This window comes from Amblyomma maculatum, chromosome 10 (assembly GCF_055883805.1).
Source record: "Amblyomma maculatum isolate TAMU_Amacu chromosome 10, ASM5588380v1, whole genome shotgun sequence".
NCBI lineage: Eukaryota > Metazoa > Arthropoda > Arachnida > Ixodida > Ixodidae > Amblyomma > Amblyomma maculatum.
Genome location: NC_139353.1, coordinates 53,859,057 through 53,886,699, shown reverse-complemented (window position 1 = coordinate 53,886,699; position 27,643 = coordinate 53,859,057). Strand labels below are relative to the sequence as shown.

Here is a 27,643-nt window from a genome sequence, read left to right as displayed (position 1 = left end):
AGAAGAAGCTCCGTTTCGGACTCCCCGGCACGCAGGCCTGATGGAGCCTTACTCAGGAGCCTCGCGAACTAAGGTCTGGTGAAGATACATTGTTGCTTCACGGCCTCAGCCGCCAGGCGGATGGCTTGCTGCTGCTGAGCGGGGTCCTCGCTTCGCAGCAGGGTCTCCCAGGCGTCTCTATCTATATTTTCTTTAGCTCCTGGGCTGTTGTTACATTCCCAAATAATATGATCTAGAGTGCCCCATCTCCCACATGTTATGCAATGTAGATCCTTTTCATCTTTTGAAATTGTTGCATATACCCAAAAGGGACTAATATGATTGCCCCCTTGCAGCCTCCTCCATGCAATTGCCTCCCCGTTTCCGAGGGAACGGTCTGGCGGCGGGTAGACCCTTCTGCTTAGTTTATAGTGCTCTGTAACCTCTTTATACGAGATTAGGCTGTCTTTTATATCCATGCAAGAGGGCTGCTCGGCAGCCGCCCGGTGATAGAGAGCTCGGGCAAACTCGTGAGCAGCCTCATTCCCTGCGATGGATTCATGTGCTGGTATCCATATAATTTCCACGTTGCGCTCAAGCGGCCTCGATTCGAGGACTCGTTTAGCTTCTTCTGATATTCTTCCCTTCCCAAAATTTCTGACCGCATTTTTGCTATCGCATAGTATGAATTTAGCCTTGGTACCGACACAAGCGAGCGCTACTGCCAATTCCTCCGCCGCGTTGGCGTCTCTCGTGCGGCTTGAAGCCGATACTACAGGTGCTCCTGTTCCGTCGACTACTGCGGATACGGCTGCTCCTTGCCGTCCACATGCAGCATCTACGTAGGCCACTTGTTCTGCTGGTTGTTCTCCCATTCTTTTCTCGTAGGCTCTGGCTCTATGCCTGCGCCTCTCTTTGTTATATTCGGGGTGCATATTTTTTGGCATAGGCGGGACGCGTATCCTGGCTCTTATCTCTTCCGGGATATCCAGTCTTATGAGCAGTGTATCCCGGTTTGATGTCTATCCATTGTAGTATTTTCCTGTTTCAGATTGGCTAAGTCGCTCCAGCTGAGCTATTCTAACTCCCTCAGCTAGCTCGGCCCATCTGTTGTGGATACCCATTTTCTCAAGACGTTCCGTTGATGTGGATATGGGAAGTCCCAGAGCTCTCTTGGCACATTTCCTCAGTATCCTGTCTAGTTTATCTATGTTCTCTTTGTTCATATTTAAGTACGGCGTTGCATAGCAGATTCTGCTTGTTATGCCTGTGATATTCTTAGAAGGCTTCTCTCTTTCAGGCCTCTCCCTTTTACTGCTATCCTTCTGAATATGCCTTGCACTTGATCTGCATATGTTGCTAATTTCTTAATGGTAGAAGTCGGAGCTCTTTAGGTACAACACCAACAGCAGAGACAAAAAGCCAATAAACATCAAAGTGGTAGTAGAGGGCCTAGAGGTGCCGCAGGTCGAAGAGATGAGGGTCCTGGGTATGGTTATCAATCATAAAGGCAACAATACCAATACCATTAAGAACCGGTCCCCCGTCTCTCTTGTCATGACGTCAGCGTATCACGTGGTGTGACGTCACCATACCACGTGGTCCGCACGGCGTGCAACCGCAGCCGACGGCGCGAGCTGGACCAACACCTCCCCCCGTCTCTCCTCTGTCGTGACGTCAGCGTATCACGTGGTGTGACGTCACCATACCACGTGGTCCGCAACCGCAGCCGACGGCGCGAGCTGGACCAACACCACCTAGGTGGTGTTGGCTGGACCCCCGTCTCTCCTCTGTCGTGACGTCAGCGTATCACGTGGTGTGACGTAGCATTCCACATTCTTTGCACGGCGTGTAACCGTCACGAAGGGCTGTGGTTTACCTCTAGCAATATGCTTCGCATAAAACTGTCCCGTCTGTCTTTATGTGCTGCAAGTAACGCCATTAAAGGGCCACTGTCCAGGGAAGGACCTTTTAAGCGAAGGAGCCCAGTGTTTGGATCAGGTACCGGAGATGGTCTGTGCAAAATGCTACAGTGACACGCGCGCCGCAAAGCAACGAAAATACAAATCAAAGCTCTCTCATGCTCTCCTTCGGGAAGCCGACATTCCCGTTCCCTGCGCTGGCCCGTCGAGTCGCAGCTACGACTTATTTGTCGAGAACGATGTCCATTGGTCCGTCTCGCTGTCTGAGGGTCAAGTATGGGTGTCTACCGCTCGCTGCGCGCTTTTCCCTCGCCACGGCCAGACTGAATCCCGCGGCGCGCGCTCCCTCGCCCGGTTTTCTTTCTTTTTTTCGCGCACGCGGAGTGCCACGCCCCACCTCCCGCCAAACGCGGAGGAGGAAGGGGAATTTGTCTTGCGGAGGCTCGACGACCTCGGACAGGAGAGTGAAAAACCTTTGCGAGGGATCGGAAGAAGCATGACAGAATCGGGTGATTGCGGTGGCTGTAACTGCGTTATTAGTTACTCTTTTCAAAAACATTTTCCGGCCTTGCGTCTGGGGGCGAAGGATAGTCTGCACAGGATATAGCCTTGCACAGGAGATAGTCTGTGTAAAATGCTACAGTGACACGCGCGCCGCAAAGCAACGAAAATACAAAGCTCTCTCATGCTCTCCTTCGGGAAGCCAGCTTCCCCGTTTTCTGCGCTGGCCCGTCGAGCCACAGTTGTGACGTACTTCCTGGGAACGGCGTCCATTGGTCCGTCTCGCTGACTGACGGGAGAAGAATGGGTGTCTACCGCTCGCTGCGCGCTAAATTTCCCTCGCCACGGCCAGACTGAATCCAGCGGCGCGCGCTCCCTCCCCCGTTTTTTTTTCTGTTCGCGCACGCGGAGTGCCACGCCCCCCCCCCCCCCACCCCCCTCCCGCCAAACGCGGAGGAGGAAGGGGAATTTGTCTTGCGGAGGCTAGACTACCTTGGGCAGGAGAGTGAAAAACTTTAGCGAGGGAACGGAAGGAGAGAAGCATGACAGAATCGGGTGATTACGGTGGCTGTAACTGCGCTATTAGTTACTCTTTTCAAAAACGTTTTGCGGCCTTAAGTTCTAGGGGCGAAGTCTCGCAGTCACCAGGGAAAATATTTTCGACCGGAAGGTGGACAGCGGGCCTTTAAGTAATCTGTCCTGGCTGTTGAGAACGTAAAGTGCGGCCGACTACAGAGGTGATGGGGCGCTCGCTTATCAACAGCAACGCTTAAGCGTACCTTCAAAAGCATAGCTCATGCTTTGAGAGACGAACGTATTACAAAGCTTTTGATTTGTCCTGTCCCTTCAGTACTGGACGGTGGTGCAACATAAAGGGCAACATGTCGCTCTGTCATGTTGCGCTGCGTTACTTCAGCGCGAATTTTCCCGAGCAATGCTATGGCATTTCATCAGTCATGTAGCAAGCCTTGCAGCCTTCGCGCACGAGAACTTTTCCAATCGCAGATTTGGTGTCCGCGCGCTCCCTTATGTTGCCACCCCCCCCCCCCCCCCCTACAGTTGCTTGTGCGCCGTCTCGCACCCTGACGCAGTGGACTGACAATGTCTTTCATTAGACGTGCAAGGAAATCCTAAGACACTCATTACACTTTTGATATGTGGGTGCCCATGGGTGCCAAAATAGTGAAAAACAAAACCGGCAGCAAAGGGTTCTCGCCTGCGGAATCCCCCCCACCTTTCGACCCATCGCAAATAAACCAAGTTAAATTAATGTTACCCTTCGAGCCTGCTGGTCTCCTTCTATGCAACGGAGCTGCAACGCCGCAGCGTGGATTACACACTTTGTTACGATAAGTCATACATCGTTACGACTTCGCTACAATATTAGCTTACATGCATGTAGTGAATGGCACTAAATTCTTGACCTGAGCGCGACATCATCATTCTTCAACGACATATCCTCGCGCAGTGTTCCGTGTAGTATGTACATTTCACATTGCAAACGTTACTGCAACATATCCGATATCACGATGCCAGGGTCCCCTTGCGCCATGGCCGAGGCCTGTCCGTGCCGGGGCAACTATCGCACCGCCAACTACGTGCACCGCGCCGAAGGCGGGTGTCGTCGCCTCGCTGACCATCTCTGCCTGGTGCAGCCGGCTCAGGGATTCGCCACGCTCACCCACTGCCGACTCGAGTGCGGTGCTACCGACGCCCAGGGGACTACCAGCGGTCAGTGCGCGCGAACAAGCTTCCATTTCTTCGCCCTCATTCGGTCTTCCAAGACAGCACACTCCTTGCGTAATCTATATTATTCCCCCTATACCTACCTCCTTGCTTCTATATGTACCCTAGATTCACCGCACAAACTCTTTAACGGCTCGGTCCAGATGTACAGTCTACTGTGCGTTTGCTTTATTTTAAACTCTTCACGATTGTGCTGGCAACACCAACAGACATCGATGGAATTTTGAAGCTTTATTATGCAAGTTTGGCGACCCTGCACATATGAGCACCAGCTAAACATTTGTTGGTAAAAAACGCGGATGACTGCAGATACACACTAGTGACTTGCTATTAGAGAGATTTAGCTTACCGGAGACGTATTACGTCTCCCGGAGACGTACAGACGTAGACGTATCGGACGCCTACTGCGCATGCGTGAAAACTGCCGATACGTACAGGCGCTGGAGACGTACTCCGGAGACGTATGCCGCGTGACGTCCAGCTTGCCGTAATCTCTCGAGATCTCACGAGATTTCAGCAGCCATGGAGCCAAGCCGCCAAGCTAAGCCAAGCGCCGATGGGATGGTGCTACGAGTGCTTGTAGAGTGCTGCTGTGCGCAACGGGCCACATAGTTTTCCCGTTTTCACATTGGCGTCATCAAATGCTGTAATACCCTTGCCCCGGCCGTGCCAAAAAAACATCATGCGCAAGCGTTTCAGTGCGGGGGACGACCAGCAAGTAGCTCGAGATCGCCACCATCCTGTACATACACTGTACAGCGCAGGGAGAAGGCGCCGTCGAAAGAAGTTGCAACGATTTCTAGGGATCTGCCGACGGCGAACGAGCGCTCGCTCCGCTGCGCAATGAAGGCGTTCGCAAAGGCCTTTGCAAGCCAGCCAGCGTCAGAAAAAAAAAAAAAAAATGATTCTGGTAAGTCACTACCCACTACCTTCTCTGTTCAGACGATCTGACTGGACAGCGGACTGTCCGAGCGGAACAATTATCATATGTGACGAAAACGGCACTTTCGAGTAGCTCGGAATGGCAGTGACTCGGCGCCTGCCGATCGCGTGCGCTCCGAGTAGGAGTGGTGGTGGATGATGCTTTCCCACGATACATACGACCCGCCCGTCTGTACACCGCCTAGTCGATTGCTGGGGAATAGCAGCGCAAAGTAAAAAGCCACTTACGTTGTGCGAATTAGATACATGATATTTCAGCATTTTTGCTAAGCATGGCTCGAGTTGCATAATTAATACACGTCGTGTAGCTGCTTTTGTTTACCTGTGCATGTAAATGTGCACAGCCACCAGGAGCCACAATAAATAAAAATCGTTTGCAAGATTATTTACTTTATCTTCTCAGACAATTGTCTGGCACCATTAGCTAACAGCACATGCTGAATGCAGTGCCAAAGCCAAATATTGCAAGAGGTCATTTAATTTTTTTTTTTTGCTCCAAGCTTATGAACTTGTGTCCCTGTGTCAGCACGCGAAATGAAGTATTTTATGCTGTTGGACAAAACATTCAGGCACTGGAAGTCTTATTAGCATTTACAAGTCGCAGAGGCTGAACTGGTTTGCTCATTGTGTTATAAAAACACCTGAAAATTAAAAAAGGATCCTTGTTAAGGACCATTGCATTGAATGAAGGCAACAGTGTCTGCGTCGTGGCACTTTTCTAGTGTCCTGGCGCAACTTTCAGCTGCACAATTAGATCCTGTATTATGTTGGCAAGTTAATTACCAATCATCTGTGTCTCATATGGTTATTCCCTTTCAGATGAAAATGAGCCTGCAAGTGCCTGAATGACATGGTGCCCAGAGAGACTCATGATGATGAAAGCAATCATGACAACTCCCGGAATAGTAAGCGACAACACTTCTTATATTACTTTCTTCAATGTTCTTGTTGAACATGTTACAGCTATTTACAAAGCACTGCAATGTTCAGTCTTGATTCTCTTACTGCAGTGTACAAAGTGTAGCCAGAGTGCTAAAGTAAGCTCGTGCATGTTGTTATGCACCGGAAAACAGCCCAAGATCTCATGGCTGCAGAAATAATTATTTCTTTCATTTGTTTGCTTGCTTCCATGGCATAGCCACAAGTCTGCACAGTGTGGAGCCGCTGCCGTCAACACCAAGCCTGCAGTCAGTGCCCTTGAGGGGTGAGGACATATTTACGTTATTTTGAGCAGCACCAATTTGTAAAAAGTTTTATTTATCTCAATGCCTTAACAACTTACTATAGTTTAAAAGTCAAGACTGCTTAGTACAACTGCACTAGAACCTAGTTGTTAGCTTTTGCATTCATGCCAAAACTATGCATGGACCAGCAGCAGCAACAGTGCATTATACAAAATGCAATGGCCTATGAAAGCAGCGATAAATGAAATAAATGAGTAGGAAAACAAATTATTCACAAGTTTTCATGTTCATGGTGCACACTCACGAGACCATCGCAATGCTTCGTGTATTGTTATGCTTGTCTCACTGTTTTGAACCTACACTCCATTTGGTGGCATGACTGAGTCTTCGGTTTGAGAGAAGAATGACATTTCGAAGATGAGAGAACAAAAACAATGAAATTTGATTGCACTTCTGCAGACTTATGTACATACTTCAAAGGTCTTAACAGCAAAAGGTCAAAAGCAAGTTCATAGCAATGATAGACTATTGAGCCTCTTGCCCAGGGCCAGTATTGTTTTTTTTTTTACTCGACAAGAAACCTTTAAACAATCAATCCAGCCCTCTCACAGAACTTTGGCCAAAAAAGCACGGCACATCTCTTCGGGTCAGTCAGCCAGTCAATCAAACAGTATTGGTAAGCAATGTTCCTGCAGTCATACCTTGGGAACAGGCGAGGAGACATAGAAACTTCCTTTTTCACTTCGATAGCGTTGCAATAGTCAAACAAGGAGTCTGTCTGCCAGAAAAACACAGGGCATGTCTGATGTCACATACAGCGGATCAAAACAGCATCTGTAGAACTCAACTCCTAATGGATCAGTGTAATGGTTTTATGGCCATGTCCCTTCTCCCAAACAGCCACCGTATCTTCCTGTGCGGTGTGGCCTCAGGCACCCCTCTCCAGAATGTATTCATCATCGGGCAAAGCGTGGGAAGTTCCCACATGCTTTTTCTTTTTGCGGCTTCACACTTTTGTGTGATGTTTGCCTGGACGTGTGATGCATTTCCAGCTCTTAGGTCATTGCAGCATGCTGCTGTGCATGTGCATAATCAACGCAAAAGCTCAGAAGTAATATTTTATAGAAACATTTCTACCGCAATTACCCATTTGGTGAATTTTATTTATCCTCAAGAAAAGGATGGCAAAATTCTATTATTGTTTACTCCACCCTCCACTGTGGTCTTAATGCATTGGTTGATGTGAAAAAATGATTCAATTTGTTTTCAATGTGCATCAGAAGCAGCGTTCACTGACATAGAATAACATCAAATACCATGGAAAATCTTTTGCATATGCCAGCAACAGGCAAGTCCCAGTATAGATTGCTGTTGAACGTGACACTTAGTATTCTCTGCGAGCCTACAATTGTAATGTTCCGGCTCTCATTGCTGACAGCACGATTAAAAAAAAATTTTTTTTCTGGAAAAATAATCAGCGTTGTCTTTGAACAATTTATATTAAGTTTGTTTGATTGAAACCACAACAATAATGTTAACAGGAAGGCTTTGCTTTGCTTTGTCAACGTGTCTGCATCAGTGCCCGTCATAATAGAACAGTCATCTGCATGTGGTGGTGGCAAAACTAGTAAATATCCAACAGGTGCAAGATAGGTGTCAACTTATCCGCTAAGATGACGGCCTGGAGTCCTTGGACATGGGTGACGTCAGCTAGTCGGATTAGACCTAGCAGAGTTTCAGGGCGTGAGCTCGACAGTAGTTTCCCAAAATTATGTTTTGTCTCTCGATTTATATTTTAGATTTCTGGACATGCCCATATCCTATGTACCAGATCCACCCTATATATGTACGACAAATTTAATGGATATGTCAATGTGGGCAATGTCTTTGATGAACACTTTCAACAACAGTGGCCAAAGCAGGCTTCCTTGTGAAACACTGTTAGTGACTGTTAGATCGTTCAAATGGTGATTACTCAGGCATGCTATTTGTGTTTATTCTCCTCTCCTTCGGGGGCAAGTGCCAAAGGATATACCCTACAACCTGTGTGCAATTCTGTTCACAACTATATAATCACACCAGGTAGATTGCTACAATGAGAATTCACTGCCTTTTCTTTTCCTTTCTTTTTTTTCATGAAATTCTAGTTTAAGATTCGTAATTATCAAAATACCCAATTGCTTGTCCATGAACCTTTTGTACTTGCTATATACCATGGCCTATTCCCCGCCGTGGGTATGTGCCATTACCACTAAAGACAGTCATCAATGGGTCTGATACATAGGTCAGGGGTGGAAGCAGGCTCAAGCATTTTGGAGCAGCTTTGGGAGCAGCGAGACAAGAGTTTTGGAGCAATGAGACAAGAGTTTTGGAGCAGGTTCCTAAGGTCAAATGCCTCTGATAATTGTAGTAATTGTTTTTCTCTTTCTGACAGAAAAAGATGAGCTCTTCCTTTTTATGCAAGTTCAATGCCTCTCCAACTTCGCACTCATTTCTGACAAGACAACGGCCAACAACTTGAAACAGACTAGCAGCAAACAAAATGCTTGCTGGTGTACTTTATAACTGAACACCTAGTGTGACCTTGTGACCTAACACATTTGCTAGTTTACCACTTCAATGCACTCAAGCAATGCCACTAATTTGGAACTCAGATTAATGGACATGACATTTCTGCTCTCTATCTTGTGCATATCCCTTTTTGATCCTATGCCTGTGCTGATAAATTCCTGAGCAGTGGTCAGTAGTGCCTTCAGGAAATGTAGATGGCACTGAAGGGTAGCCTTTTCATCCTTCAGCATTTTTACTTCACTACCTCCTTCCAATAGTTTTATCATTCCTTGCTTGAGCAATGCTGGGGCTCATTTTTTAAATCTTGGCAATAGGCCGTGTATGGCTTTCCAACACTCTTGAGACGCTTCCTAGTGAGTGACATCTTTGGAGTACCAACCCGTAACGATTCAAGTATGATTTTGTCTGCCGTAGGCCCAACAAGCTTGTTACTGAAAAAGAGGCTCGATAGGTGCCTGCTTGTTCTTAGACCACAACCATTAGAATAACTCATGTGGTTTTTCCAGTCGGACAAGTTTCCTTCCGAACGACTCACGGTAGTTTGCGCCTATCTGCTTCGCTTGCTGCTCTTGCTTCTCCCTCCACCGGCGATTCAAAAGGCTGAGAGGAGGTGCTACGTCACATGCACAGTGCATTTTTTTTGCAATTATCTCCAATCGCCAGTGACTCATATTAAATTTACTTGCAAACAAATATTTATTATGCCACATGCTTCCTTCCCTTACAAAAGTTTCGTTTGTATTAAGCCCAGTGCTAGATGCGTTATATCTTTGCCACTGGTGCAAAGACATTGTTTGCGTGTTGCACTAAATTTGATGGTAGAACATTAAAACAGCCAATTTGGAGCAGTTTTGGAGCAATACTGCATTTTGGAGCAGGATAGAGCAGGAAAAGCAGTTTGGGAGCAGAATGGAGCAAATTGAGTGGCAATTCCACCCCCGATAGGTGCATTCACAAGAGGAGACTGCTGCACTTCTGTGCCATGATATAGGGGTATGCCATATGCCCAGACATTTCACGAATAATCATGTGCGTAGTTATTCACTGCAATACAAGCTGGAGAGCAATATTAAACAACCTCCAGCTTTCTCATAACAGCTTTAATTTTACAGTAATTTCTGTGAACACTGCACCTTTTCATTCCAGGAAGGTAGAAGAATACAACACGGATGTTTTATGCAGCACATGGTGACGAACACTGCCCCGTGTGAAGATGGACATGTGGAGATCAGCTGGTGAAATCTTAGCAATCAGTTGACAAGATGCTGATTGCGCTGATGAAAGAATGAAAGTTATTTATGTTGGCACTATATCACATTGCAGATAGCACCAGTTTATTTTCTCCAAAACTCTCTCGACCATGTTCACTTTGTCAAATAAATCCCAAATACATTTTTGCAACACAAATGCTGTCGGTGTGTTTCTGTTCTTGCATTTTATGGTGCATAAGTAGCTAAGGCTACAGTTTTGCAAATACAGGTCCAAAATTATCTGCAAATTTTAAATTGCATATTTTAAGAAATATTTGCATTGTGAGAATTGTAAACATATGCAATGACTCGAAAAAAAAGATATGTGCGCAACCTCTCTCAAGTGAGCCTCAGCTACAACGTTGAAAACACTGTTAGTGGCCTGTGGTCACCACTTCACCAAAAGAAATTCAAAATGTCCCGTCACATAGTGGTAATTGCTAAAAACATATCATAGGTCAGTGTTTCTCAAATAAGGGCTCACGAAGTGATTTTCAGGGTCCACGAAACCCACAGCTGCAAAAAAAAAGAAAGATATGCGTGATAGCTTTGGCCTGACTACACACAGTTTTGCAGGGTTAAAATCTAGAAGATTCAAAGGAGACTTTAGTTTATGAAAAAAAAAAAAAAAAAGAAGAGTGCGGAAACAGAGGGAGAGGGCATCTGCGGCATTCATTGATGCCAACGTTGGTAAAACTCGAGCTCTGGCTGCACTACTGGATGGGGCTACAATGCAAAGCGTCTCGGGCATGATGACAACATGACAGCTCAATGAGAGTACAATTAATTCAGTAGTGTACAGAAAACTCTGAATAATGACTCTAGCAGTACATGCGATCAATAATTATATGAGCTGTGAATTAGCGGCATGAAGTGAAAAACCATAAAATGGCATCATCACTTTTTGCATCTGGTAGCACAGGTTCTCACTGAAGCCGTCAGACGGCCTGACGAAGACAAGCTGTGGTGGTTCGCCACCTCGTTCGCCAAAGCAGATGGCACTTCACACATACAGACACTTTTATAACTCAGATGCCACCTTTCCTTAATCTAGACAATACACAAATGCATACACAACCGTTCGGGTGAAACACTAGAGACGGCCCACGTGGCACAACTCATGTACAGCGTTCAGACTGGTGGTCTAGTGCATATTTGCGGTCACAAGCATCTCGTGCCACTAACAGTTCGAAGTCAGCGTTGGGAACAAGTGAAGCCGTTGGTCCGGAGCACAGCTGTCAGGTGTCCACCGGTAGACGGTCACGCAGTCAAAGGAGCATGGGAGACAATGCCGAACCAAAGTCATCGCGTCCTTTCAATTCGCCAAGTAGCGAGATGGCAAACTGAAGCTGTCATATCGCTGCACACAACACTCGGGCAAAAACCCCTGCATTTGAACACGAACACTATCACACGCCACCCTAAATGCCACCACGCACACACCATGTCATGTTGAACACTGTGAAACGAGAACGAGAAAGTAGTCATGCACTGCTGCAATCAATCGAGATAAATATTGCTGCATCTCGCATAAAAAAAAAATTCATAAAGCTGCATCTCGGCATAACAGCGTCAACAAATGAACAGCATAAATCTTTGGGTAGCATTGCTGCATGCAGTGATGCTCATCTTGGAAATGGAATAACTGTTCTAGAAAACGCGGACAACAGAAACAGAAGTGGACATGGACGTACACAGGCTCACAACTGTATTTTACTAACCGAAAGAGGACATATATAGAGCAAGCGAAAGTATAGCGTTGAGCATGTGGTTTTGTGCACTTTATATATGTCATCGTTACTTAGTAAAATCCAGTTGTGAGTCTGCAAGCCTCCTGTCCACTTGTTTCTGATGTCCAAGTTTCCTAGAGCACTTACCCTATTTACAAGATATGCACCACTGCATGCTGCAATTATTGCTGTAAGGAATACAGAGATGAATTCTGCGACTGTTGACAAATGCCTCAACTATGAAGGTCACTGCTTGCCATGCTTGTCCATATTTTACTGAGAAAGGCAGCCTAAAAAAAAAAAAAAAAAAGATGTTCCAAATTTTTTGACCGCAGGACGTAGGCCGACACTTATGTCTGAAAAGGCACAAGGTATTGACCAACTGAGGCAGACACAAGACAAAGTAGATAGACACATGACAGCTGTACAAAGATGTTCGGCAGTTCATTGCGCAACTTTATACATGCGCCCTACCTGTTACCATCTCAAAGTTTGGTTCTTGAAATAGTCAATAAAAGCAAAATCCCATGCTACGCTGCCAAACCCCCCTCTACAGCTTTCCTAACACTGCTAATTGCCTTGTTGAAGGCAACATGATGAGGTTGCAGTACGGCACCTCCAAACAGCTTGTAGAGTAGAGGCCATCGGGGGTAGGCTGCATCAATATAGATCACATATTTATGACCCATAGTGATCTTCTGCAGGTTCTCAAAGTGCACCGTCTCCTTGAGGATCCCTAAAAGATAGCAAGAATTAAAAATATAACCAATGCGGGTCTACACAGGTGCCTCTTCTTTTTGTATAATGAGATGTAATTACAGTTGCAAGTTTTTAGATACAATTTTTTCCTACAAATTTATAAAATGCCACATGCTAACACAATCTTGCATCACATACTTAAGTGCCACGTTTCTTTACAGATGAAATGCTGTTTTTCATGAGGTGGGTCATTGAGTACCCTTTCCCAAAAACCAACTCAAAAAATATAAAAGTACTTGTGGAATTTTCGCAGCAGAGATGTTAGGCTTTAAATTGGAAATGCACTCCCCTGAATATGAAAAACATATTACAGCTAGTTACTGCAATGAAGACATGACTGAACAGGCTTACCTGCATCGTGACGTCTGCCTTTAAATGGCCCACTGGCAGACTATGGCATTGGTACACATTAGTGCCTGATATTTCGGCACAGGCTCCACTTGTGCCCAGAGAAGTCCTCCTTCTGAGCCACAGACGGTCGGCAAATTTGCCTTGCTGTGCCATGATGAAACCCCAGCAGTTGAGCACAAGGGCCTTCCTTTGCATGCACCGCCTGAGGAGGAAAAATTGGAGCGGCTGCAAGCAACGATCGCTTATAAAGTCCCTATAAAGTGGTCATGAGAAAATAATCTTTCAGTGTGCACCTTCTTTACTGTGCCGTAGCATAATACTTATTGCATTGCTTTTGGAAGAGTTCACTAGCGTTACCTCGTACAGGCCCATCAATTTTAAGGTGAAAATCTTTAATGGCTCATACTGTCGGCATTTGTTTGTTTGGTCACACTATAGCTGTCAATCAAATGACGTCATGATGATGCCATCAGAAAAAATTAAAATCCTGTTTTCTCTGGGAGCCGAACCTCTATCCCTCGCATCCCCATCCGAGTGCTTTAGCCAACTGTGCAACGTTCGGGATCTTGAAATACACATCAAAATTCTCCTTGTTTACTGTAAGGATGATAGTAGCGATGACAATGAAGTTGGAATTAGCAGTGATGACATTAGCAATGATAATGACGGTGCATTTAATTCATAATGATGAGAGCAAACGTGATGCACCGTGTGCACCAGCAACGCTTAGATTTTCACATTTCTGCAGTGTAGATTCCGCAGTGCTCCCGGATTTTTTCAACACTATCATCGACACTTGATTTTTTTTTTTTTTCAAAGCAAGCGAAATTCAGAAACCTACACTATGTTATTTTCTTTTTTTTTTTTTTGAAAGATCATATATACATCTCACTTTTGCAAACGGTTTGAGACAATAAGGATGTAAATAAAGACCAGGAATTTCACAGAAATCATGTGCCAAATCAAAAATGAGCCAGATTCTGCTGATGTGCAGATGGAAATGAGCCAAATCTATTTTATTCTTGACAGCTTTCTTTCTCAGCTTTAGCATGATAGGGTGGACTACTGCGAGTGTAAATTCAATTATGGCTTCTCCATAACTACTTCCTTATCACTGTCTAGGATACGAAGAGATCACAGGAAAATCTGAAGCCAGAAGATAAAAACACTGGGAACATAGGCCTGCAGCAGACGAAGCAGTTTGTGCATAAAGCTAGCAAAATAACTTATAAAAGACTACATTCAGTTTAGCCTGTTGGCAGCGGCTTTCTGCATTTAGCAACATAAGCAAATAGCCGAAACTGGCAAGAAACGACAATATTTGCCGCTGTCTTGTCGCTTTGCATCCTATGTGCATCTACCATTCCCCGGCAATACAATGGTGCACTGAATTAAAATAGCTCTTCATTAAACACATTCCAACTAATTTCTACCAACAGAAAATAGCCTCACATCTTTGCTTGAAGCAGAAGCCCACTAAGCATTTATTTGCTCACTTTAGAGCAAATCAGTGCTGCTGATTGTGTGACAATGAATATTACAACTCTTCATCAGCTGTATTCACAGTATGATCGTTTACAGGTATTATTTTCACAAAGAGACTAGAAACGACTCTGAAAAATATTTCCTTCAGTCAAAGTAGGGTCAAATATAGATTTTCATATCGATAAGGGCCAAATCCAAAATTGCTTACATTGTTTAAATTATTGCATAAAATCTTATGAAATTTCTGTGTTGAGTATTTCTAATACATGAAGCAAATTAAAAAATAACTTGTGCTGATAACAACCTTTTGCGTATTTCTCAGTTTGTGTTTCCGTGGACTTCCCTAATTTAATAAAAAAAAATATTGACTTGTAAGTGTGCTAGTGTTTATGTTGATGACCTTATGCTGTGCTAGTAGGCAAGATCGAAAAGCAGCATAGCACTGGTTGCATTCGGGACGTTAAACAGTTTCACTAAATTCGATGTCGACAAGAGAGCACCTTCCCAAAGCTCTACAACCGAGTTGGAGAGCAGGGGTATATATATATGCCTTTGCACAAGTGTGCCTAAGTTAATTGACGTTAAAAAAAAAAAAAAAAAAAAAGATCAATGATTACAGCAGACGTTCGGTGACTGGGCACGAGTCAACTGCAATCGTTAATGTATATTATGTTTTACAGTAGCCAAAACTGCTCGCCTGCTAGAAACGACACAACGTCGTTACGCGCCAGAGAGCATTGGTCCCATGCCATCATCCCTAGGAGCATGAGCGCTGGCGCCTTTCGACTACAAAATGGTAGGGTTTTGACGTAGTTATATCGAGTAGAAGGCTCGGTAGCGTTTATGCACACATGGAAGCTGATGGGGATGATGTGCAATGAGTAGCGCGAGAGTGCGTAGCAGTGTGAACGCGGGATGATACGACATCCCGCCCCGCTTCTCACAAGGAATTTATCGCTTGAAATCCGCTCCGGCCTTTTTTTTTTTTTTTTTTTCAAATTTGAAAGCGCTATAAGCGGTCGCACAAGTGTTAGACTGTTTTGATAAGCTCTGAACCTCAGGATTAGCGCTAATTCGCATTCAAAGATGACTACTGAAACGCCACAGCCAGTCAGCTTTGCTTTACATGTTTCGGCGGGCATATTTATTTGACACAGAAAGCACTGCTATCAATAATTTGGCTTGTAACCGTCAAGCCACCACAGCCACCACACCATGCGCTACTTACCTCGGAGAATCGCTGAAGAGCTTGCAGATCAAGCCACTTGTCATATCGTAGAGTAGATGACCGAAGTAAAAATCGAGCTGCGCCAAGGTGCCTCGGAGCCGGAGACCCTGACACGCTGCGCACTGATGACCTCATTTGGAATTAGGAGGGCTAACTGCAGCTCTCCGAAATCCTCTTTCTAGAATCTAAAAATCCTGTTGAACACTATGTTGTTGTTGGCGCCGATGTTGAAGGGTACCACGCTCACGTAAGTTCCTTCGAGGCTTTGGAATATCGCGCTCCCGTTGAAATCAATGCATGTCTTCAAATTCATCCCATGATAGGGTGCTCAAAAAAGCTGCCTGTCGTGAAGGGTGAAGGATGCTGTCGGCATGATGTAACGTAACGTGGGCAGGTTGCACCGATAGCACGAGCAAATTCTAGCACACGACCGAACACCAGCAAACACGAGCAGTTGTTTCCTTCCTCCATGCGAGCACTACGAGCACCAAAACAAACGGATTTCATGCAACTAGGCTTGGATTGTTCAGGCTTGCTGCAGGTAGCAAAGTGGTTAAAAGTGAGCTCAAATTAATAATTATTCGAAACACAGCTAACACGTCAACATGATGACTTCGGGGGATCTGCATGTGACATTTTTGTGACATTATTTGGAGCATTTATTACAAATAGCTTCTATCTTTTTTTATTGGATAGCCATCATCATCATCTGCATGTACGTCTAGCGATACGTCTTACGTATGGGCGATACGTACAGCTAAAACGTGTTTTGCCCGGTGTCAGCCGAATACGTCTACATCAATTTTCACGCATGCGCAGTAGGCGTCCGATACGTCTACGTCTGTACGTCTCCGGGAGACGTAATACGTCTCCGGTAAGCTAAATCTCTCTATTATCCCGTACGGTATTTGTCACATACGTGATCATCGAGTCGGTGAGGTTTAAGTTTCGGAATTTACCGTCCCAAAGCGACTCGGGTTATGAAGGACGTCGTAAAGGAGGTCTCGTCGTCTCGCCGAGGTCAACCAGACCTCGGCGGCTGCGTTTCGATGGAGGCGAAACGAAGAGGCGTCCGTGTGTTGTGCGATGTCAGCGCACGCTAAAGATCCCCAGGTGGTCGAAATTACTCCGCAGCTCTCCGTTACGGCTCCTCTTTCTCCCTTTCCACTTTAACTCCCTCCTTCCTCTCTTCCCTTACGGCGCGGTTCAGGTGTCCACAGACACAAGTGTGACAGATACTGCGCCTTTCCCTTCCTGTGAACCAATTATTATTAGTCTGCACGAATGCGAGAAGGCAAAGGATCCCTCTAGCGACGCCGACGCGAATGACTCGCATTGTGCACTGGCATCGCAAAGAGCCTCTTGCTTTTTGTCCCAGTCAAGACGGCCACCGCGTACCGCGTGGGCAGAGTAGACAAGGGGTACTTTTCTACGAGCAGGACTTTTTGACGGGTAAGTTGGTACATGATCTTGATTTTGATAGCGCTGAAGAAACACCACAGGAAGAAACACTTCCGTCCTTTTGTCTTTCTTCCTGTGGTTTCTTCAGCGCTATAAAAATCAAGATTTTCTACGAGGAACCGCGGGGAAGCCGGCTTGAAGCGATGCATGCTGGGTAATCCGTCATGATGATGCCATTGACAGCAGACGACACAGCACGGTTGGTTGGTTCATAGGAAGGGAAAGGCGCAGTATCTGTCATGCTTGCTCTGTGGACACCTGAACCGCGCCGTAAGGGAAGGGAGGAAGGTGGGAGTGAAAGTGGAAAGAGAGGAAGGGGAGCCGTAGTGGAGCGCTAAGGAGTAATTTCGACCACCTGGGGATCTTTAAGTGCGCTGACATCGCACAGCACACGGACGCCACTTCGTTTCGCCTCCATCGAAACGCAGCCGCCGTGGTCGGGTTCGAACCCGGGAACTCCGGCACAGTAGTCTGGCGTCTCACCACTGCACCACCCCGGCGGGGCACGGCACTGCCACATTATAGCCTCGTCTACGTGGTCGCGTAGACGATGCTGGCGCGATCGGACAGGCCGACTGCGGGTTCTTCACGATTCCAAAAATACACCGGGGTGGTGCAGTGCTAAGACGCCCGACTACTGTGCCGGAGTACCCGGGTTCGAACGAGACCTCGGCGGCTGCGTTTCGATGGAGGCGAAACGAAGAGGCGTCCGTGTGTTGTGCGATGTCAGCGCACGCTAAAGATCCCCAGGTGGTCGAAATTACTCCGCAGCTCTCCGTTACGGCTCCTCTTTCTCCCTTTCCACTTTAACTCCCTCCTTCCTCTTCCCTTACGGCGCGGTTCAGGTGTCCACAGACACAAGTGTGACAGATACTGCGCCTTTCCCTTCCTGTGAACCAATTATTAGTCTGCACGAATGCGAGAAGGCAAAGAATCCCTCTAGCGACGCCGACGCGAATGACTCGCATGGGCCAACACACGCGAGATCGACGCCAATCCGGGAAAGTATCAAAAAGTACTCGCCAGAGCTGGAAATCATGTCTGCAATGCAGACGGGCGGCCAGGTCCAGGCGCATAGTGCGGTCAGTCATTCGCGCGTAGCTTGGGTTCGCGTCGCGCTGCTTTGCATTTTTTTTATAGAGCGCGCCCGTTTTTTTCGGGCACAGCGTCGACGAGTATGTTGTTCAGGAATCTGCCGACAATTGCACACATGTAAGGGCAGCGCACGAAAAGCCGCGTGTTTGCTCGGTGGACCGTCGGAAACAAGGCACTCGCTCAATTCTAGCCACTGTAATTCCACCTTGCTGAGCTTCCCGCCATTTGCTGCCAGCGACATCATCATGGCGGATTACCTAGCATGCATCGCTTCATGCAAGCTCTCTATATTACCTTGGAGATCGTCCACAGCTCTTTGTCCCGTAGGAAACGCGTGGAAGCACGACAAAAAAGTAGAATTGAGTGTATTCGGTTACCATCCCATCATCGGTCTAGTAAATGAACTGTGCAGAATAAAAGCCACTCGTCTCTTATTGACCCCACTTCCACTAACGCATATTTTAATCCTAACGCCACCGTCCCTTTCACGGACTTCAGGGAAGGCTAAACAATTACGAATGTGCGAAACTATCGCACAGCAGCCGCATGGCGCTTGGATTTGCAGGCCACACCGCCACCCGGTGCGACTCGACGGCGTCCACACGACCATGCAGTTGGGAGGACCGACAGCACCGAGTCTTTTGGGACGGCCAGGCGTGCAGGCACTGGGACGCCTCGGTGTGCCCGTACGATGCGCATCAGGGCCGGCAAACCTGCTACAGTCAGTGCGTCGAGCACGCCGACAACAGCGCTGCTGCGGTCACCATCAACGCCCTGTAGAGGACCACGCCGCGACCGGCAAGCCTTTCGTCGCCAGTGCTCCGAACAGGACGACTGCAGCGGCGCTTAGCGAGCAGACTAATTAGAGGTTTACCCACAGCAAAGATGACCCATGATATGCACCACACGACTGGATATAAACGCTATGCAAATCACATGGGGCAAAGTTTATTGTTGATGTACGTGGAACACATGAAGCAAAAAAGTGCCTCTCACCCTTAGGTGGAGTGAAAAGAGCAACCTCATTCAATCACTACAATAGCAATACTTTTTTCAAAGCATGCCAAATACAAGATCTGGTGCAGCGGTTAAATGTCTCCTTCAATTGCCAATTTATATCCTATTGATCAGAGGCAGGAATATATGCCCGTCACCAAGAGTAAGGCATTTCTCTTGGTGACGGGCATATATTCCTGCCTCTGATCAATAGGATATAATATTTCGCACAAATATTTTGTGATGGAAACCTACCCTGTGGCTTGAGCAGCACACTGTGGCCATAAACAGAGTGAATTATAGGACATGTAAATTACCCTCTTTTAACAATGTTGGTAATTCGCGTTTAGAGTACCTCACTATTGCCTATTTATGGCAAAGAAAGGGCATTAGAAAGTGCCTATTTAATGGCAGCGTGTATGCCAAGCAAGAACCTTCAAAAGTAAGCCTTTTAAAACTGCCTTTCCGCGCCCCGCGGCGACCACCGGCGTGAGTCTTTCGAGCCAATTCTGCGCTTGTCGATCTTTCAAGGTACATGTGACATCACTGGGAAGGGGTTGTGTCACTGGTTCGCCAGACTGGGGCGAAGGCGGGGTGCACTTGGTGGCACGTCTGGCTTCCCTTACTCCTCTGTTGTCAAGCAATGGTGGGGGAGCAGCAGCCGAAAACAAACAGCCGGTTTGCAAGTTCGTAAAATGTGAGGTGCTCCACTACTGCTTATTCCTGGTATGCATTTCTACACATTTTAGTTTGGCATGCTTCAGTATTAAAGGGTCTCACGCATACGATTAGACTTTCTGTACATGGGTCATTATTCCTTGTTTTAGAAACATTCCCATGGTGAAGAAAGGAAATCAGGTTACCAAGGAAGTGCGCTTGAAGGCAAGCACAAGCTGCTTCAAGATGGGGCGAGTGGTACATCCCAGCACATCGCACATCCCAGCAACCTTTCTCTTTCTTTTTATTAGTTTGAAGAGTGCAAGGAATGTGCCCATCCGTGTATTTATTTGTGCATTTTCCTTGCTGAAGTCCTGTAAAAGTTCCATAACTGCACCTTCCCTATAACTGTGCAGATCTCCTTGCTGGCTATTAACCAGTGCTTCTGATGACCCTCATCTTTAATAGGTGTAAGATTTTGCAAAGACTTCACTATAGAGTACACTTTTCACAAGTGTGGACGTCCAAGATAACAATGAAGAGACCGCTTGGTTGCGAGCTACAACTGTGAAATACTAAACAGAAAAAATTGTGCAAAACAGGGGCTATGTTTTCTTTTCCTGCTGCAGCGCAAAGACGGCTAAGGCCAGTGCTAGATATAGTTCTTGCTAATGCTCGACTGCACCGCTTATCACCCACCAGCAATCACCGAGTCTGCATTTGCACCAAGGTGGCGTCACAGGCGAAAACAGTTTGAACCAGAGCAGCAGGAAAAGTCAAACCAAATTAACTCTGCAATAAATAGCCTTGCAATGTCCAACAAGCAATGAGAAAGGCACGAAATGCCCCCCTATGTGCCACGTTTTTGAGTGGCGCATGGTTTTTCGGGTCTTGTACATCAATTTGCAGCAAGCCAGTAACCCCAGCAATGCACAACATATTGCCAGGGGCGCTCGGAGCAAAAGACGTTGAAGTGGCACTTGGAGCAAAAGACGTTGGACTCCTGTTCGACGCCAGAAAAGCTAATTTGTTGCTACTTCGGACCATATAAAATCTTGCGGCACATCCCAGCACATCGCACATCCCAGCAACCTTTTTCTTCCTTTTTATTAGTTTGAAGAGTGCAAGGAATGTGCCCATCCGTGTATTTATTTGTGCATTTCCCTTGCTGAAGTGAAGTCCTGTAAAAGTTCCATAACTGCACCTTCCCCATCCTCAATAGCCCAGAGCAGAGAGGCCTCCGGCTGCCTCGTCCAGAGACAGTTAATGTCTTGCGAATGAAGCCGTATTTTGCGCAGTAACTGAAAAACGACATATGCTAACTTTTTTTTTGTTAGCTCTTGTGTGCCTGTGTGCGTCACGCTTAAGGAGGGAGGAATGCCAGTGGGTGCTCGGAGAGAAAAACGAAGTGAATTGGCTTTGCCTATCTAAAAATGTAACCGTGGACAGTCTCTCTTAATCTAGCCCAGTCACCAATGCCGTGACATTATCTTAGGGGAAATTTGCCTGACCAGTGACTGTTGAAAAATCCCGTCTTCTAGTTAGGTGGGGCATCCTCAAACAGTGTACACAGACTAGACAAAAAGGTGTCATGTCCACGATTACTCGTTGCGATGACTGCTTTGTAGGCATTGTGAAAAAGGGTTGCAGGCTGTCACAAGTCACATAAGCACTGCATGAAAAGTCTTTAGCGATCTATCAGGAAACATGTGCTTGAACAGGTTTTCATTTTTTGGGGACGATGATCTGTAGGAGCAGTGGGATGAGACTAACTTTAGCGCCCACAAAATTACCGTGTCACCGGTTCGTTGGCCTTGCACTGCTGTCAATGTCAAATGACTGCGATGGAGTATCGACGGGGGTGCACGTTCGTGCTAGATATTTGCGCACCAAACCTGCAGCTGCTCTTTTCGTACTTGCGCTGTACTTCCCACACTTCACATGATTTTTCCATGCACTCTCTCCCATGGAAACCAGGTCAAAAAGGATTTCCCGCATGGCTTGCATTCCGCTCTGTGTGGTTTCGTTGCATCCGGAGCCACCCAGTACTTGTAGTTGATGTGGCTCAACCACGCATTTTGAATTTTACTTTCCAGGCATTCTTGTTTTGCAATGAGGAACTGCTGCATTCACACGTAGAGAACTATCTGAAAGCTCATTTATGCAAAATTGTCGCGTTTAGTCAAACCTCAACCCACGTGAAACGCAAAACAGCAACATGCCGAGCGGCCAGTGATGCCTGTACCCTCTGGAGCCAGCAATTGCATCACCTCAATGTGGTCAACCAATAATGCACATCAGCCAAACTTGTGAAAATTCCAAGTATCTCTTTTTATACGTTTAGTGTAAATTTATGCGCTGGGAAAATAAACAATTTTATTTTGCACGAGATTTGAGAGCTTCTTATAGCATAAATCCCAATTCCCATCTTTAGAACATGATTTTTCAAGAATTTTCAAGGTATGAAACAAATCATTACCTTTAAGGGCCTTAAAAATCTGATTCCCAAATTCAACGGTTTCAAGGACCTGTGCACACTCTATAGTCAGTATCCATTCACACGCCAACATTGCACAAAGAAGGCTTATAGAGCCCTCAGAATAATGTATAATTTATCACACAGCAGTCAAGTTCAAATGTCTCCTCATAGGAAAGTGAGATGGTGTTTCACCAAAATACTATAGAGCCCTCAGAATAGCGCATAATTTATCACACAGCATAAAAGTCCAAATGTCTCCTCATAGGAAAGCGAGATGGTGTTTCACCAATATAAAATGTGTGCTTACCAAAAAAAAAACATTTTCCACAGGGGCCACATGGACATCAGCTTCCTGTACAAGAAAAAATTCAGTCAGTGCCCATTCACATGCCAAAATTGCACAAAGAAAGCCTATAGAGCCCTCAGAATAGCGTATAATTTATCACACAGTAGTCAAGTCCAAATGTCTCCTCATAGGAAAGCGAGATGGTGTTTCACCAATATAAAATGTGTGCCTACCAAAAAAAAAAAGACGTTTGTCACAGAGGCCACATGGACATCAGCTTCCTGAAGTGCCCATTCACATGCCAACATTGAACAAAGGAAGCCTATATAGCCCTCAGAATAGCATATAATTTATCACACAGTAGTCAAATCCAAATGTCTCCTCATAGGAAAGCGAGATGGTGTTTCACCAATATAAAATGTGTGCTTACCAAAAAAACAAAAGACATTTGTCACAGTGGCCACATGGACATCAGCTTCCTGCACAAGAAAAAAGAAATTCAGTCAGTGCCCATTCACATGCCAACATTGCACAAAGAAGGCCTATAGAGCCCTCAGAATAATGTATAATTTATCACACAGTAGTCAAGTCCAAATGTCTCCTCATAGGAAAGCGAGATGGTGTTTCACCAATATAAAGTGTGTGTTTACCAAAAAAAAGACGTTTGTCACAGGGGCCACATGGACATCAGCTTCCTGCACAAGAAAAAAAAATTCAGTCAGTGCCCATTCACATACCAACATTGAACAAAGGAAGCCTATAAAACCCTCAGAATAGCCTGTAATTTATCACACAGTAGTCAAGTCCAAATGTCTCCTCATAGGATAGCGAGATGGTGTTTCACCAATATGCAATGTGTGCTTACCAAAAAAAAAAGCCATTTGTCACAGGGGCCACATGGACATCAGCTTCCTGCACAAGAAAAAAGAAATTCAGTCAGTGCCCATTCACATGCCAACATTGCACAAAGAAAGCCTATGTAGCCCTCAGAATAGCGCATAATTTATCACACAGTAGTCAAGTCCAAATGTCTCCTCATAGGAAAGTGAGATGGTGTTTCACCAATATGAAATGTGTGCTTACCAAAAAAATGACATTTGTCTCAGGTGCCACATGGACATCAGCTTCCTGCACAAGAAAAAAGAAATTCAGTCAGTGCCCATTCACATGCCAACATTGCACAAAGAAAGCCTATAGAGCCCTCAGAATAGCGTATAATTTATCACACAGTAGTCAAGTCCAAATGTCTCCTCATAGGATAGCGAGATGGTGTTTCACCAATACAAAATGTGTGCCTACCAAAAAAAAAAGACATTTGTCACAGGTGCCACATGGACATCAGCTTCCTGCACAAGAAAAAAGAAATTCAGTCAGTGCCCATTCACATGCCAACATTGCACAAAAAAAACCTATAGAGCCCTCAGAATAGCGTATAATTTATCACACAGTAGTCAAGTCCAAATGTCTCCTCATAGGAAAGTGAGATCGTGTTTCACCAATATGAAATGTGTGCTTACCAAAAAAATGACATTTGTCTCAGGTGCCACATGGACATCAGCTTCCTGCACAAGAAAAAAGAAATTCAGTCAGTGCCCATTCACATGCCAACATTGCACAAAGAAAGCCTATAGAGCCCTCAGAATAGCGTATAATTTATCACACAGTAGTCAAGTCCAAATGTCTCCTCATAGGATAGCGAGATGGTGTTTCACTAATATAAAATGTGTGCCTACCAAAAAAAAAAAGACATTTGTCACAGGTGCCACATGGACATCAGCTTCCTGCACAAGAAAAAAGAAATTCAGTCAGTGCCCATTCACATGCCAACATTGCACAAAGAAAACCTATAGAGCCCTCAGAATAGCATATAATTTATCACACAGTAGTCAAGTCCAAATGTCTCCTCATAGGAAAGTGAGATGGTGTTTCACCAATATGAAATGTGTGCTTACCAAAAAAATGACATTTGTCTCAGGTGCCACATGGACATCAGCTTCCTGCACAAGAAAAAAGAAATTCAGTCAGTGCCCATTCACATGCCAACATTGCACAAAGAAAGCCTATAGAGCCCTCAGAATAGTGTATAATTTATCACACAGTAGTCAAGTCCAAATTTCTCCTCATAGGAAAGCAAGATGGTGTTTCACCAATATAAAATGTGTGCTTACCAAAAAAAAAGGCATTTGTCACAGGGGCCACATGGACATCAGCTTCCTGCACAAGAAAAAAGAAATTCAGTCAGTGCCCACTCACATGCCAACATTGCACAAAGAAAGCCTATAGAGCCCTCAGAATAGCGTATAATTTATCACACAGTAGTTAAGTCCAAATGTATCCTCATAGGATAGCGAGATGGTGTTTCACCAATATAAAATGTGTGCTTACCAAAAAAAAAAGACATTTGTCACAGGGGCCACATGGACATCAGCTTCCTGCACAAGAAAAAAGAAATTCAGTCAGTGCCCATTCACATGCCAGCATTGCACAAAGAAAGCCTATAGAGCCCTCAGAATAGCGTATAATTTATCACACAGTAGTCAAGTCCAAATGTCTCCTCATAGGAAAGTGAGATGGTGTTTCACCAATATGAAATGTGTGCTTACCAAAAAAATGACATTTGTCTCAGGTGCCACATGGACATCAGCTTCCTGCACAAGAAAAAAGAAATTCAGTCAGTGCCCATTCACATGCCAACATTGCACAAAGAAAGCCTATAGAGCCCTCAGAATAGCGTATAATTTATCACACAGTAGTCAAGTCCAAATGTCTCCTCATAGGATAGCGAGATGGTGTTTCACCAATATAAAATGTGTGCTTACCAAAAAAAAAAGGCATTTGTCACAGGGGCCACATGGACATCAGCTTCCTGCACAAGAAAAAAGAAATTAAGTCAGTGCCCATTCACATGCCAACATTGCACAAAGAAAGCCTATGTAGCCCTCAGAATAGCGTATAATTTATAGTCAAGTCCAAATGTCTCCTCATAGGAAAGCGAGATGGTGTTTTACCAATATAAAATGTGTGCTTACCAATAAAAAAAGACATTTGTCACAGGGGACACATGGACATCAGCTTCCTGCACAAGAAAAAAATTCAGTCAGTGCCCATTCACATGCCAACATTGGCCTATAGAGCCCTCAGAATAGCGTATAATTTATCACACAGTAGTCAAGTCCAAATGTCTCCTCATAGGAAAGCGAGATGGTGTTTCACCAATATAAAATGTGTGCTTACCAAAAAAAAAAAGACATTTGTCACAGGGGCCACACGGACATCAGCTTCCTGCACAAGAAAAAAGAAATTCAGTCAGTGCCCATTCACATGCCAACATTGCACAAAGAAAGCCTATAGAGCCCTCAGAATAGCGTATAATTTATCACACAGTAGTCAAGTCCAAATGTCTCCTCATAGGAAAGCGAGATGGTGTTTCACCAATATAAAATGTGTGCTTACAAAAAAAAGACATTTGTCACAGGGGCCACATGGACAACAGCTTCCTGCACAAGAAAAAAGAAATTCAGTCAGTGCCCATTCACATGCCAACATTGCACAAAGAAAGCCTATAGAGCCCTCAGAATAGCGTATAATATATCACACAGTAGTCAAGTCCAAATGTTTCCTCACAGGAAAGCGAGATGGCGTTTCACCAATATAAAATGTGTGCTTACCAAAAAAAAGAAACATTTGTCACAGGGGCCACATGGACATCAGCTTCCTGCAGAAGAAAAAAATTCAGTCAGTGCCCATTCACATGCCAACATTGAACAAAGGAAGCCTATATAGCCCTCAGAATAGCGTATAATTTATCACACGGTAGTCAAGTCCAAATGTCTCCTCATAGGAAAGTGAGATGATGTTTCACCAATATAAAATGTGTGCTTACCAAAAAAAAAAATACATTTGTCACAGGGGCCACATGGACATCAGCTTCCTGCACAAGAAAAAAGAAATTCAGTCAGTGCCCCTTCACATGCCAACATTGCACAAAGAAAGCCTATATAGCCCTCAGAATAGCGTATAATTTATCACACAGTAGTCAAGTCCAAATGTCTCCTCATAGGAAAGCGAGATGGTGTTTCACCAATATAAAATGTGTGCTTACCAAAAAAAAGAAATACATTTGTCACAGGGGCCACATGGACATCAGCTTCCTGCACAAGAAAAAAGGAATTCAGTCAGTGCCCATTCACCTGCCAACATTGCACAAAGAAAGCCTATAGAGTCCTCAGAATAGTGCATAATTTATCACACAGCAGCCAAGTCCAAATGTCTCCTCATAGTAAAGGGAGATGGTTTTTCACCAATATAAAATGTTTGCATACCAAAAACATTGTGGTTTAGCTCTGGCGAGCCCTAGTTGAATTGCGAAAGAAACGACGGAAGGTTTCTTTGCCTGCTACATTATTCCCCTATCACTCTCTATCAGCGTAAGGTGCTACATTATAGGGGATACTTTAGCTCATCCTGGGTATGACGCGAGAGCGCAAGCTACCAGCCCGTATATAAAGTCACGCTTCAATCGAGCTTTATGGACGTGCTTGTGTGTCGTAGGGATAACGAGAATGCATACGGTTCTGCCAGGCTGATTCTGATATCACCCTCCCATATGAAAGGATCAACCAGAGTTGGCAGCTCCTGCCCGTGGCATAGGGTAACATGAATTCAAGTGTAATGGCAAGCTGATTCTTTTTATGAGACCGTAGCTACGCCTCTTCACAGCATAGCTGTGCAACCCAAGGTCTTACTTTGGCTGTCATTGTGTTGCTTTCGTAACAAAAAAAGACATTTGCCACAGGGACGTCAGCTTCCTGCACAAGAAAAAACAAATTCAGTCAGTGCCCATTCACTTGAACATTGCACGAAGAAAGCCCATAGAGCCCTCAGAATAGCGTATAATTTATCACACAGCAGTCAAGTCCAAATGTCTCCTCATAGGAGAGATGTTGCAGCAATATAGAATATGTGGTTACCCGAAACACCAGTTGCTACAACAGCCACATGAACTTCCATTTCCTGCACAA

At 45.2% G+C, this 27,643-nt stretch overlaps 2 protein-coding genes, 1 long non-coding RNA gene and 13 other non-coding genes across 17 annotated transcripts in view; 2 read left to right on the top strand and 14 right to left on the bottom strand.

Annotated features, from left to right (window-relative positions):
- LOC146176472 (uncharacterized) overlaps window positions 1-19,001 on the top strand; it is an 82,881-nt gene extending 63,880 nt beyond the window's left edge. The window contains exon 7 of the mRNA XM_084582802.1: window positions 18,770-19,001. Within this exon, the coding sequence (XP_084438928.1) occupies window positions 18,770-18,984 (215 nt within the window). The 3' untranslated portion in view covers window positions 18,985-19,001. The remainder of the gene's footprint in view (window positions 1-18,769) is intronic.
- Window positions 4,533-10,321, top strand: LOC146176474 (uncharacterized). Of its 2 annotated transcripts, XR_014701531.1 has the most exons (4): window positions 4,533-5,058; window positions 5,910-5,995; window positions 6,229-6,294; window positions 9,992-10,321. It is a non-coding gene; the product is annotated as an uncharacterized LOC146176474 (long non-coding RNA). The 2 variants fall into 2 exon arrangements; XR_014701530.1 differs by lacking the exon at window positions 4,533-5,058 and having other exon boundaries at window positions 5,652-5,995.
- On the bottom strand, window positions 11,744-16,124 carry LOC146176473 (uncharacterized). The gene is made up of 3 exons (XM_084582801.1): window positions 15,649-16,124; window positions 12,936-13,137; window positions 11,744-12,561 (listed from the first exon to the last, which is right to left on the bottom strand). The coding sequence occupies exons 1-3, from the start codon at window positions 15,690-15,692 to the stop codon at window positions 12,496-12,498; spliced, it is 312 nt and encodes a 103-aa protein (XP_084438927.1). The 5' UTR covers window positions 15,693-16,124; the 3' UTR covers window positions 11,744-12,495.
- Window positions 19,002-22,751: 3,750 nt separating the features above from the next.
- Window positions 22,752-22,816, bottom strand: LOC146176471 (small nucleolar RNA U54). The gene has a single exon (XR_014701628.1). It is a non-coding gene; the product is annotated as a small nucleolar RNA U54 (small nucleolar RNA).
- Window positions 22,817-23,817: 1,001 nt separating this feature from the next.
- LOC146176470 (small nucleolar RNA U54) lies at window positions 23,818-23,882 on the bottom strand. Its single transcript, XR_014701634.1, has one exon. It is a non-coding gene; the product is annotated as a small nucleolar RNA U54 (small nucleolar RNA).
- Window positions 23,883-24,035: 153 nt separating this feature from the next.
- Window positions 24,036-24,100, bottom strand: LOC146176469 (small nucleolar RNA U54). The gene has a single exon (XR_014701627.1). It is a non-coding gene; the product is annotated as a small nucleolar RNA U54 (small nucleolar RNA).
- Window positions 24,101-24,251: 151 nt separating this feature from the next.
- On the bottom strand, window positions 24,252-24,316 carry LOC146176468 (small nucleolar RNA U54). Its single transcript, XR_014701633.1, has one exon. It is a non-coding gene; the product is annotated as a small nucleolar RNA U54 (small nucleolar RNA).
- Window positions 24,317-24,686: 370 nt separating this feature from the next.
- LOC146176467 (small nucleolar RNA U54) lies at window positions 24,687-24,751 on the bottom strand. The gene has a single exon (XR_014701636.1). It is a non-coding gene; the product is annotated as a small nucleolar RNA U54 (small nucleolar RNA).
- A 370-nt stretch (window positions 24,752-25,121) lies between these two features.
- LOC146176466 (small nucleolar RNA U54) lies at window positions 25,122-25,186 on the bottom strand. The gene has a single exon (XR_014701626.1). It is a non-coding gene; the product is annotated as a small nucleolar RNA U54 (small nucleolar RNA).
- A 151-nt stretch (window positions 25,187-25,337) lies between these two features.
- Window positions 25,338-25,402, bottom strand: LOC146176465 (small nucleolar RNA U54). Its single transcript, XR_014701632.1, has one exon. It is a non-coding gene; the product is annotated as a small nucleolar RNA U54 (small nucleolar RNA).
- A 350-nt stretch (window positions 25,403-25,752) lies between these two features.
- Window positions 25,753-25,817, bottom strand: LOC146176464 (small nucleolar RNA U54). Its single transcript, XR_014701623.1, has one exon. It is a non-coding gene; the product is annotated as a small nucleolar RNA U54 (small nucleolar RNA).
- Window positions 25,818-25,971: 154 nt separating this feature from the next.
- On the bottom strand, window positions 25,972-26,036 carry LOC146176463 (small nucleolar RNA U54). Its single transcript, XR_014701624.1, has one exon. It is a non-coding gene; the product is annotated as a small nucleolar RNA U54 (small nucleolar RNA).
- A 150-nt stretch (window positions 26,037-26,186) lies between these two features.
- LOC146176462 (small nucleolar RNA U54) lies at window positions 26,187-26,251 on the bottom strand. The gene has a single exon (XR_014701631.1). It is a non-coding gene; the product is annotated as a small nucleolar RNA U54 (small nucleolar RNA).
- Window positions 26,252-26,403: 152 nt separating this feature from the next.
- LOC146176461 (small nucleolar RNA U54) lies at window positions 26,404-26,466 on the bottom strand. The gene has a single exon (XR_014701629.1). It is a non-coding gene; the product is annotated as a small nucleolar RNA U54 (small nucleolar RNA).
- Window positions 26,467-26,622: 156 nt separating this feature from the next.
- Window positions 26,623-26,685, bottom strand: LOC146176460 (small nucleolar RNA U54). The gene has a single exon (XR_014701630.1). It is a non-coding gene; the product is annotated as a small nucleolar RNA U54 (small nucleolar RNA).
- Window positions 26,686-27,495: 810 nt separating this feature from the next.
- On the bottom strand, window positions 27,496-27,560 carry LOC146176459 (small nucleolar RNA U54). Its single transcript, XR_014701635.1, has one exon. It is a non-coding gene; the product is annotated as a small nucleolar RNA U54 (small nucleolar RNA).
- Between the last annotated feature and the right edge of the window lie 83 nt (window positions 27,561-27,643).